Genomic DNA, 12,848 nt, shown 5'->3' with positions numbered 1-12,848 from the left:
TTTGTAATTTAGTACCTCAAGTTCATTACCTGCAGTCTTTAGATGTCTTCATGTGAGGTAACAGTGCTAACTATGTTGAATGGAGTTATTTGGAGGCATTTTGAGTAAAAGAATATGTTTTTCAACTCAGATTTGAGGTCACAAAAGACATATTAGTAATTTGAAGGCACAAATAGTTTGCTTGAGAGAACAAGTTTGAAAATTCAAGGGTAGAAATTATTAATATGAGGAAACAAATTACAAATTCATGTTCACAAATTATCATAAAACTTTACCCTTGATAGCTGATCCCATACTAGACATGCTGATGTGTTTAATGGCCCATAAAAGGAGAATACGTGTAGAGATTGAATGAATGAATGAATGAATTGCTTGTTGATTGTTTGAATGATTGTTTGGAAACCTTTTTCAGTGCAACTTCAGGTGAAAAGACTGAGAACGTTCTGATAAATAGCACCAAATTATTTGAGACCGTGGTAAAGATTTAAGCAACCTGAAAACAAAACAAAACCAAAAGTGACAAGTATCAACTCATGTGTTGATAGAATTATGCAGATCCAACAGGTGATTACAGCACCAGTGGGAAGCGTATGGGCTGTAGATATAAACCATAGCATGCATGTGTGACTGCTTTGCGAGATGTTAAAGATGAGAGGGGATGAAAATTGGATTAAATTGTGTGTGGCAGCTCACTGTAGGGAGGTAATTAGGGACAAACATTGAGACGCAGAGTCTGATCTCTCCTGCTGGAGGTTAAGTGAAATAGGAGCTGTGAGTCCCAGCGTCCCGGTGGCACAGTGATTAGAATTTCCTAATGTGGGGCTAATGGGATGTCAGCCGGGAGCAGAACCCCTACACAGAACCACTCATAACAACAAGTGGTCAAAGATCAAGCCTGATTAAAGAGATAGAGAGGAGAAACAGAAACACATTGCCAGTGTTGATGAAGAAATAGACGCTTCTGGGAATTATAAATCCCGACCGTCGGCTATATTCTCATGTCATTCAGGAATGTGAAGAGGAGAAGTTGGACGTTACCGTTTTTAAATTAGATACATGATTGGGTTTGAAAAACAATGCTAGTATTTTATTTTAATAACCAGCAGCTTGCAAATGTTTTTCTGTTTCCACAAAAATGTTATTTTACTACTGGGTCTTTATATCCACAACTCAAACCTCAGTGAGTTGCAAATCTGCACATTTATACATCATTAAGATTAACCACAAGATAAAAACAATTGTAGACAGATGTCTGAGTCAAATTTTCAACTGATTTGAATGGTGTGTTACTACTATTACTGCTTTTCTACTTTCTGCCTTTCCTTAATCTCACATACCTACTCCTATTTCCAGTTCTGTGTCTCTAGCTCGTTTATTTTCTGCGTTCACCGACTCCGACCCCAGCTTGCGTTTGCATATTTGATCAAACTCTGGTGAGGATTTGATAGCGTCACTAGTTGCCTGTTGCAGCGGGGCCTGTGGTTGAAATAACAACAATAGCAACACAACTTGACTGCCAGCCCCTGATGATGAAACGACAGGGGGAAACAAAAGCAGCCCCCAGAGCTGCAGATGTTGACGCTGGAAGCTGTTTGTTGTGCGGAGGTGTGTTTTTGAGGTAGAGGTGGTGCGCTTGATTGTCATGCAAGCTGAAGACGAATTTCTACTTTTGTGCAACAAAGGTGGACAATAAAGTTGTTTTGATTTTGTGGGAGTATATGAGTGTGTGTTTGATTGTGTGTGGGTGTGTGAACACATGTGCTTGCACGTTTTTTTTTGTGTGTGTGTGTGTGTGTGTACTGTATATCTGTCTTTGTGCATGTGTGTCAATGCTGTGGCCCTTTGGCTATGAGGAACCCAGCTGGGAGGAAGAGTGAATGCATTCATCCTGGCTCTCAGGGGCCGGGGGCCACACAGGTACCCAACGAGGGGATGAAAGGCTGCTCTGCAGATGTCACCCGCTGGGGTTCAATGGCCTAGCCAGCAAATGTCATGTTTGGCAGCTGGCATGCTGCTGCTCTCCCACCAGTTGTTGGCAGAGGCGTCTTCTAAAGGATGCTAGAGTGGGATGCAAGCACCGGGAGCGCCCTAATGGGAGCAACATTAAAGGGAGTTGCTGGCTTCTGTCTGTCATAGAACATTAACCTTGTCCTGTTTCCTGCCTCTCTCGGGCAGCTGACGCATACACGCTTCCTCTTTTTCACTCACACACACACACACACACACACACACACACACGTGTGCATTTTTGCACACAATAGTACTCTCCATTGAGCTCACTACCTGCTTTACAGACTAAAGGGTCAGTTCACTAAATTGTGAAAAATATTTTCTCACCTTGCCTTTCATGGGATCCAGCTATGCATAATTTTGGTTTATTAGTCCAGGTTTTGAGATATTGTCTCTGAGATTCCACCCCAGTACGATCAGGGTGATTGAGATTTTGGACATTTTAAAAATTTAACTGCAAGGTGTCTTATTAGAAACAGTGACCTTTTTACTGTTTCTCAGGTAGAAAATGGTTCCAATGAAAACTGCTAAGAACCGGGTGAGGATTTTTTTTTTTTCTGTAATTTGGGTGAACCAACCCTTTAAAGAACCAGCTAAACAATGGGACTGTAAGATACCATAATTCATCAGGTGAAAATATTTTCATGTTGACTCTCACTCATGCAGCAACTGTCATTGCTTGAGGCTGAAGCCAATGTGGAAGTACTTTAAAGTTCACTACCACTGATGCCTGCTAGATGCTGGCTCCAAAAAATCTCTGGTTCCATTTGACTCCCATTCAGAAAACGTCAACATCTCTCCAGAAATACTAAGTCAATAATTTTATTTCAGTGAGTCAATATGGTGTCAGTGACTAAATTTGGGCTGTCTAATGTGGTGGTTGTCATTTTGGAAATTATTGCTCTGATTTGAAGACTTACAGTATCCTTTGTGGGCGTTGACAGTTGGCTCACCCGCTGCTCTCCTTGGCTCCTGGACTTGCACTGAGTCCAGGAGCCAGAGCACTGAATATTGTCACAATATTTCGGTAAGTTAACGTTACTTGATTGCGAAACCCCTGCTCTGCTTGGGGTTCCCAGAAGGCTAGCATTTGCTTTAGTCCATGGTGGTGGGGCTTGTTTCCAGAACATGGAAGGCAACATGCCACACTCCATATTTGAAAGGTCCTGACTCCGAATAGAAAGATGGTGCCGACCATAAGCTGCAACTCTGGGCTTCAAACTGGCTCCAATGCAAACCAATGGGTGAAGTTACACTTTGCTATGTCCATGTTTGTGTACAGTCTATGCTCTCTCCTTTTCTCAAACAATGTCTTTTCACTGAATCTGTCTTTCCCTGTTTTCCCTGACCATGTGGTTCAGTGTCAAAGGTCACATGAGCGGCCAGTGGTTTGCTGCTGCTGCTGCTGTCCCACAGCTGAGCACCCCGAGGTTACTTACACACAGAAACATCACCTGCCATGAACAAAAGCTACACATCTTAACACATCCAGATGCATACACACATGCACTCTGAAAACACAGCTTATTTATGTAACACATCCTCCAAAAGATAACATTTTGTCAACCAAATAAGTTGAAGCCAGACAAAACATTAAAACAGTTGTACATATGCACAAACAGTATTTCCAAAAGGGCTATCCACTCACCGGCTTCTTTATTAGGAACACTTGTACAGTCTAATGCAATACAACAACTTTGCCATAAATTCTACTTTTATGAAGCTTATACATTTTCAGTTTTTGTTGACATTGCCAGAAAGGTGATAATTCTTCTTCTACTATGTTTATTATTGAGGTCATAGTGGGTAGTGGTGGTGTACTGGAGTGCATTATATTGAAAAGTGTTCCTAATATTTTGCCCTTATTATACATGTATGTTAATGGAGTGGACAAAATATTAGGAAAACCATTCAATATAACGCACTCCAGTACACCACCACCACCCTTTACAACCTCAATAATAAACATAAAGTAGAATTATCACCTTTCTGACAATGTCAACAAAAACTGAAAATGTATAAGCTTCGTAAATGTAGAATTTATGGTAGAGCTGTTGTATTGGATTGCATTAGATTGCACAGGTGTTCCTAATGAAGTGGCCGGTGAGTGTATGTTAAGATGTATAGATGTTCATCCCCTTTCAGCAAATGACAGTGTTTCAAATGTGTGCAGTACAGTAGAATGGGGGCTGGGCCGTCAACATACATTGGGTCAGTTGTCCCAGGCCCTGGGTCAAACCTTTAAATAATCTGCTGGAACAATTTGTCAAAAATACATATTTTTGAAAACTTTATATAGTATTTGTGAGTCACAAGAGAGCTTGTTATTTTTTTTATCTTCCTAATTTTCCTTGACATAGTGTTCAAAAACAATTTTACTTTCCATCCCTGTAATGCAAAAAACAGTTTAGTCTGTCATACTACTGAAAGGTCAAAAGTTTAATCCCCCTCCAATAAACTTTCAAGCTGCAACAAATACAGCCTCACCTGCGATGGGGGTGCAGCGTATTAATCGAGAGCAAGGTGAGACATCCATTTAGCTAGCTTAAACATCTGGCAAACACAGCCACTAATAGCTACCGCCTAGCTTTAACTTTAATGTCCAGTTATTAGCTTGTATAAAAGCCTAACACAACGCGTCCTCTAACAGAAACAGCTGAGTCTGGAGATGGAAGTAGCTGCGTCAGAGAGGAGATATGGCGAGGAGGAGAGACCCAGCCTCCAGATGAGAGCGGGGCAGGAGAGGCTAGCTGCGTTGGAGAGGAGAGGGAGGGAGACACAGCGCCTGGCCCGGAGTCAGAGCAGCAGGTAGATGATGCAAGCACAAGCAAAATAGCATCAGAGGCTAATCAATCATTTTATCTGGCCACTGTATTATGGCTGGATAAAATGACTGATTCTGACAGGGTGAACCTGGGATGTGTCATGGCACAGAGAGCACCTTTCACAGAGATCGCAAAGGAAACACGAAAAGATGCAGAGGGCAGGGCATCCCCAAGTTACCTGACATATTCTGAATCCCCTAGTGGTTGTGAAAAAACAGAGAGGGACTGAGTAATATGTAGCAGCTCTAAAAAAAGCTTTACTTTACTTACCATGCTTGCTGTTCTCTTTTGAACTAGACAAAAAGTCATGCATGCACTGAATTCCATAGATGGGATGAAAATTGCTAATATCAAATGGCAAAAGCTTTACGAAAAATTTCCAGAGCATAAGAGAAACAGTGCACATAAACACTGTTATTGGAAATGGAAGAACCTGCAGCATTCTGTCCCACAATCATCTGGAATTGACAGCTGACAGCAAAAACTCATGGAGTCAGAAATCGAAAAAAAAAACCCAAAGTACTACCAGAGACTGTTGCTGGATGTATTTAGCCTCCAGGAATCTATCATTCAGGGGCAACACAGACTCAATGAGCCAGATAATGGGCATTTTCAAGGCATAATTGAGCTATTGGCAAAGTCCGATAACATCCTATATGATCATTTACAAAACATTAGGGAGCACCAGCAACAGGAAAGAGAGTCCAAACCCATTACCTGTCACCTGACAGGCAAAATTAACTTATTGATCTTTGTGCTTGGCATGTCATAAAGACTATTTTGAGTCAAAAACAAGAGGCAACGTACTATTCCATAATGTGTGATGCTACCCCAAATGTCTCAAACATGGAGCAAAATGTACTGTTGGTGAGGTGCCTATCCAACTGCCTCTGCGGATGGGTATGAAGTAAATGATCGTTTCATAGAATTTAGGGACTTCTCAAAAAAGACAGGAGATGATATTGCAGCAAAGTTGGAAGAATCATTGAGTGAACATGGAATTGATATAGCCGACTGCAGAGGTCAGTGAATGAGTAAAAATCTCTTTGCCACACACTCCCTGTGTGCGTCTCACACTTTTAACCTAGTTGGAGTCCATGCAGTCCAGGCCTGCCCAGATATAGACACATTCTTTGGCTTTATCAATCAACGATGCAAGTTATTCAGTGCAAGCTCTCACCGATGGGGAATCTTACAGAAGGTTTTGGACTGTTCTCTGCACCGCTTGTCTGGCACACGATGGAGTGCACGCAGAGAGGCAATGCGCCCAATGGCAGTGCGCCCAGTGGCAAAGCATTTCCCTGATGTGATCCATGCATTAGATGCCCTCGCCACAACAGGTAACCTCACCAATGAAGCCAGATCTGAGGCGCAGGGCTTAAGGACCTACTTCCACTCCTTTAATGCAGTTGTGCTCCTCACATTTTGGGTCAAGGTGTTACAACGCATTACAGGATAGAAACCTCATCATCCAGTCCTCAGCCATTTCCCTTGATGTGCAGGCTGCCAATATAAAGGCACTGGAGGAAGAAATGGCCTGCATGTGTGGATCATGGGACAGTTTTCTGATGGAGGCAACTGCTGTTGCCAGTGCCATGGGCATCAAACCAAAGTTGGAAATGAGACAAAGAAAGAGGAAGCATTTTTTTGATGAGATGGAACATGAAATATAGGAAAGACCGGATACCCTATTCAGAAATGAAGTGTGTTATGTTGCAATTGACAGCATTATCTCTCAACCAAGTGCGCGGCTCATATCAATGAAGCAGATATGTGACGAGTTCTGCATCCTTTGGAAATCCTGAAATATGTCAAAGGATGACATCAATGTGTCGTGCACAAGGCTCTCTGGGAAATATGTGAATGATCTCACAGATTCACTTAAAGACCAAATTCACCACTAATAGAATATGCAATGCAACTTTTGAAGATGGCTACTAAATGGAGTTATTATTATAACAAAGTTCAGGAACAAGACCACGCCCCTCTCTTTCACTAAATTCAATCACCTGTGCCTCACTAATTCAATCATCCGTGCATACCTATATAAGCGTGTCTAACCCCTTTTTCTCCCGTACGTCTCAGTTCTCACGCGACCTACGACACGCTTGCATTGCAAACGCTTACCTCCCGCCCGTGCTCCGTGATCCACGTTCCTCGGCAACACACCGCCCACAACTAGATCCAGCAGTACCAATGTGATATCTTCTTCACCACCACATCCACATGGAACCCTTCTCCTCCAGACGCCGCGCTTCTGATCAGCTGGGATCCAGACGCTCCACACGCATCTACACAATGGCCCACTCGGATGCGGCTCTTTTCCAAGCGATTAACATCTTCAATTGGATGTTTGCTCACCTCCGGCGAGCTCTCGAGGAGACGTCACGACGCAGGGCCAGGTTGTATCTTCCCCTGTGCCTGCTCCCTCCCTGTCTGATCTGTCTCGTGTTTTCCGTTTTTTCTCTCATCCCCATGTCCACAGGCTGCACAATCAACCCCCGCACATGCATCCCCTCATCCTTTCCTCTTCCCTTTCTTCAGCAGCAGCTGCCTCTACGCTTTTGACTCCACCCGATCCAGCAGCTCCTTCTTTTATGTTTCTTCCCTCAGCCACCTCCGGTCCAGCCGTTACCACAGCAACAGTTGCACCGAGCCACGATGCTCCCTCTGATGGACCAACTCAATTTCCTACTGTTCTATCCCTGTTCCCCTCCCTTCCCCAACACCCAAATGTTTTATCTGTGTCTACAGCATTCATCCCTCCATCTCTTCATCCCTCTCCCCTCGACCCTCATCCCTTCATCCCTTTACCCTCATCCCTTCATCCCTCGACCCTCATCCCTTCATCCCTCACCCTTCGACCCTCATCCCTTCATCCCTCGACCCTCATCCCTCCATCCCTTCATCCCTCGACCCTCATCTCGTCATCCCTCCCTCGATCCGTCCACTGGCACTTTCACTCTGGTCTCCGCTGACCCTCCTTCATCCCGCCACCAAACAACCATGCCATCATCTCTAACATCCATAGACATTAAATGCCCTACACTATGCGCTGGTGGACCATCTCGACCACCATGCCATCCGCTTTCCTGCCCTTGGTTCAAGCACGTTTTCTACCCAGTCCTTGAACCTCCTTCATCCCACCCCTCAATCCTCCTTTATCCCACCACCACGCACAGTTCACGATCACACTGATATCTCATACACCCATACAAATCACACGCCCAAAACCATGCTCCAACCGACCATCCCAATCGCCAGTTTTCCCGTTTTCTTATTCTTGGTCCATCTGCGGTTTCCAACTAGTCCTCGTTTCTCCTCCATCCCTCCACTTGTCCCTTCTTCACGCCACTCATCAACCCTCATTCATCCCTCTGTATCCGATCTTCATCTAGCCTTTTATGACCCTCTCAGCTCTCATCCTACCCCCTCATCCTCTGACGCCCCCAAGGGCTTTCCAAGACAACCGCACTACCTAATCCCACAACTTTCGCCATGCTCAGACGCAGCAGTAGGTGGTCCGCCTCCGATCAGCCACCTGAACAGTCCCCACCTCACCAACCCTCTGCTCTCTATGAACTGTACCATGTTATCTTCGCAGCTCTTCTTTGGGGGTATGAGCGGTCTTCCAGTCATCCTCGTTCATACAGCCTACTACATCGTCGTCGACCATTATAAACTAGAAATTTAAATCCTTGGCACCAGACTCTGATTCCACACCTGAAAGCCGGTCCCTCCTTGGTTTCTAACCCCTTTCTCTCCCATACGTCTCAGTTCTCACGGCCACCCCCCCCCCAAACCCCATTCTTCTTCTCTCTCCCCTCACAATGAGCGTCACGGTGGCTCACAGTGCTTAGCACTTGTGCCTCACAGCAAGAAGGTCCTGGGTTCGAACACTGGCCGTCCCAGGTCTTTTCTGTGTGGAGTTTGCATGTTCTCCCCGTGTTCGCGTGGGTTTCCGCCAGGTACTCCGGTTTCCTCCCACCATCAAAGACATGCTCGTTAGGGTTAATACTTCCACATAAGTGATTCTTCTCATCCTATTCTAGGAACCACAGGGGGATGACGAAGCAGAAAGCTCATCGAGACATGTCCCCCACCCTGAGTCTTGACCCCCAGGTTCCTAGACGCTCCAGCCTCTTTGTGATTCCATTTGGTCCCCGGTCATCCCAACGCCATCGACCCCCTTCATCCCTCTCCTCTACCCCATCGTCCCACCGTACACGACCCAGACCGACCTTCAACTCCCATTCATCCCCCGGCAATCGACCCCTTCATCCCTCTCCTCGATCCGCATCCAGCCCACCATACACTCTCCTCATCAATCCTGAACCCTCTCGACAATCCAAATAAATCTACTTTTATACCGTTCAAATGGCGTGGTCTTTGTTAGTGAAATGCCATATAAAGTATGGAACTACAGAGCATTTATGGATATCTGTGCATCCTGCTGCGCATTTTCCAGTCTCTGCATGTGACTGTGACTGGAGGTGAGCAAGCCTTCAGTAAAATGAAGCTCATAAAAAACTACTTGCGCTCTACCAGGAGAGGTTAAACGGTTTGGCAATGCTCTCCATCGAGTGTCAACTTGCCCAGAAACTGGACTTTAAAGACATCATAAATGACTTTGCTATAAGGAAAATTCGGCGCTTCAGTTTCAGACTAAACAGTAGCCACTAGAACTAATGTTTAATTGGACGTGGTTTTCTTGTGCGGTAAAGAAAAGGTTAGTACAGTGGGATTCATTCATGCATTCATTGCATGCCTATTTTGCTCGATAATAAGACTGTGCATGGGAAGTCTATGAGCATATGTAACACAGTACCTGTTTTACGCATTTACATTTGAAAGATTGACTGTGGTGACTGAAAAAACTATGGTGGGTTATTAACAGTAATGAATATATTGGTTTATAATGTGTGTGATAATTATGTATGTAGACCTATTTTTGGGCTGTTTAAGGTCCCAATATGTATTTTTGTATCATTAAATAACGGGTTTGTTATCAATTTAATACATTTCTAATATGATTGAATTTTAGTGGTGGGGCTGGCCTGTTAGTTTAGTTTTGTTTTGGATCAAATAGTGTGTCGGAATGGAGAGTTCTTTTGCAGTGCGCAAATGGAACATGTGTTGTGTGTGCGTTATGGCCAGTCAGCGACCTGTGTGCAGTCGGGACTAGGGGGTGGGGGGCCTTTGGAGATCATCTTGTCCTGGGCACAAGCAAGACACACGGCAGGCCTGATGGGGGTGATGGTGTATTTTTTCCTGCTAGTCACACAGTAATTCCATTGGCATTGACAATACTGTTCCAGTCATTGGCCTTTGTGTTAATGCTCACCAGGGCCTGAACATGAAAATCCCATTTGTGCAAACGCTAAAGGAATGCATTAAAGAAATGTCAGTTTCTCACTGTAGGATTGCTATTTAACAACACATCAATCCCACATGAGAAAACACATGGGGAAAGAGCTGAGTGTGTGTATGTGTGTGTGTGTGAATAAGTGAGAAAGTGAGTGAGATCACTTTCCCGATCAGTTCCTGTCAAGTCACTAATAAGAAACATATACATACTGCATTTTCAAAGAAGGATGAATCAATGGGTTCACTTACTCATCAAACTACATGTAAGAATTTCCTGACATTTCCATTGACGCTCCACTGCTTTTATTTTCTTTACCCGGACAGTTTAAAAGAATGCTTATGTCTAACTGAAGTTTTGTGTTTTGCAACATCTGTGATTACTTAGAATTGGACTCCCCTAAATACAGGCAACTGGCAAACAATGTGTGCAATGTCCTTATCATTTAAAAATGTTACGTTATAGCACAACTACATATTCTTTCAGGTTTGCATGGTAATGGATCCATTTTTGGAGGAAAAGTAGTGTCAAAACTTTTAGTGAAATAAAGTTATTTTAAGTGATCACTAACTAACTTGGTGTTAATTTCAAAGGAATAGCTTGACGTTTTTGGAATATATGCTTATATATGCTATAGCCTGTAGATGTTAGCTTAGCTTAGCACAAAGCCTGGAAACAGGGGGAAAGAGCTAGCCTGGCTTTGTCCAAGGTTTGCAAAATCTGGCGGCCAGCATGTCCTAAGCTTACTAATTAAGACGTTCTATCTTATTCGTTTAATCCATACAAAAGCAGAAGTGTAAAAGCTTAAATTCAGATTTTTACAGGGAGATTTTGTGCCAGACTACTTCTTGGTAACTGGTCCCAGACAAGAGAGTTTTTACACTTCAGTTTTTTACAAATTAAACAAATGAGATACAGTATATTGTGTTAACTTTAGTGCTGCAGATTCTGTTACCTGGTTTCAGTCTTTGCGCTAAGCTAAGTTAACCAGTTGTAGCTTCAGATCAATCTTCTCATACCACCCAAAATGTCAAATTTGTGCTTGAAACCCATAATTCAATCCACCACTGAAATTCAAAACAGTTGAGTCACTTTTATTGTCTGATAGTCTGTAGTTTTCTGAAGGTTTGTTTACATGATTCATGTTTGCAACTGCAGCAGAAAAAAATAGGTCCATATTTTCAGTTATGATCAGCTGAGAAGCACAAACATTCTTGGCTTACATCTATAAGTCAAACTATGTGTATTTAATTCATATGTTATTATGTAAATATTCACATAGTTTATATGATTAGGCCTTTAAAAGAGACATCCTTCCTTCTGTGTGTTATAAAGAGAGCTCATACACTCATCTCAACCTATTCTGCTCGCTGTCTCTAGAAACACTGTAGCTTAACACCGTATGCCGACACATTACCTACACACACAAACACACACACATTCACATATGCGAGCACATACATAAACACACATGCATACACGAACATACTCACAGACACACACACGCACGTGCCAAGTGGACAAATCACACCCAGGGGATTTGGATGCATGCAATTAAGATTATGATCAATGACAAGTCAATCATGAGAGCCTGTTCTCCTCTCCCTTCCCCAACTCAGCAATTATTCTCCAGCTGGTGGGGTCTGCCCTGAACCATTGGAGGAGACATTATACTCCTCTTTTTCCATAATTTCTTTTTCCTACTGCCTCCACCCCTTCTCCTCCTCCCTCCCTCCCTTTCTTACCCTGACTTCCCATACAGAGCAGTTTGCTTTGTCCTCCCCTGCTACTCCTCCTCTCCGTCATCTCTGTGGAGCAGTTAGCTCTGTCAGTCACATCTGACAGCTCGGGGCTCTTCACCATTAGCCCCTGGCCTTTCAGCCTTCAGACTCCATGTTAGGTCATATTCCCCCCCAACACCAAACAGACAGATGAAGGATGGGTTTAATGTTCCCCTCAGTTGAATGTTGAAAAACTTCAAAGTACCAGCTTTGAAAGAATGATATATGGTACGTTACCACTAATTTGAGCTGGGCAACTGCCAAATGTGGCCAAACTTATTTTAGTTACTATTGTTTTCAGTGTTGTCACTTTAATAGCTGCTCATTTTTGTTGACCAGTCAGAGCTGTGTTGAATATACACAGACAACAGCAGGAGAAGAGCTGAAGAGCCCTGTTTTTTGTTGTTTTTTTATCGGCAGCCCAAACATGCTGGATTTCACAGTTTCTCAGGTACATTTGCTACTGTGCTAGCAACTGTACTGAATGATAGTGTTCTGTGTGGTCGTGTACGTTGAAGAGAGGCATGCGCTCGGCTTTGTCCATAATTCATAATAGAAAGGCTGGCGGGCCGGCCAGCGAACCCATCGCTCCTGTGCTATCTGAGAGAAGATAAAGGAGGCAGGTGTGAGGAGGAAATTAATGTAAATCCATCAGTCTTCAATTAGAGCTCTGTTCACACCCAAAATAAAGACTCCATCTCAAACCAATAGGACCCTAGCTTTATTCACATCCCAACCCCACCTGCACCACCACAACAGCAGCAGCTCTACCGTGTAAACACTCAGGAGCTATATAATGCAATGTTTAATGATGAGAGTGCATGGGATGTGTGATATGTGCAGGTGCAGGGTGTTATCTAGCTCGTG

The 12,848-nt window shown here is 43.6% G+C and overlaps 1 protein-coding gene across 23 annotated transcripts in view; it reads left to right on the top strand.

The window, feature by feature from the left end:
• Positions 1-12,848, top strand: part of LOC137199626 (uncharacterized) — a 177,660-nt gene that overhangs the window by 105,854 nt on the left and 58,958 nt on the right. For 11 of the 23 annotated variants that reach the window (XR_010931822.1, XM_067614047.1, XM_067614048.1 and 8 more), the window contains one exon: positions 4,661-4,818. The exons of 11 other annotated variants lie outside the window; for them this stretch is intronic. Coding sequence is in view for 1 of the 12 variants with exons in the window: in XM_067614055.1 (XP_067470156.1) it covers positions 4,679-4,818; positions 8,888-9,191 (444 nt within the window). In the remaining 11 variants the exon portion in view is untranslated. Of the gene's footprint in view, positions 1-4,660; positions 4,819-8,887; positions 9,192-12,848 lie in introns of those variants that run through there. One more of the 23 variants, XM_067614055.1, reaches the window with a different exon arrangement.

This window comes from Thunnus thynnus, chromosome 16 (assembly GCF_963924715.1).
Source record: "Thunnus thynnus chromosome 16, fThuThy2.1, whole genome shotgun sequence".
Classification (NCBI taxonomy): Eukaryota; Metazoa; Chordata; class Actinopteri; order Scombriformes; family Scombridae; genus Thunnus; species Thunnus thynnus.
Note: the sequence above shows the minus strand (reverse complement) of the source record. Positions and strands in the feature narration are given on the sequence as shown.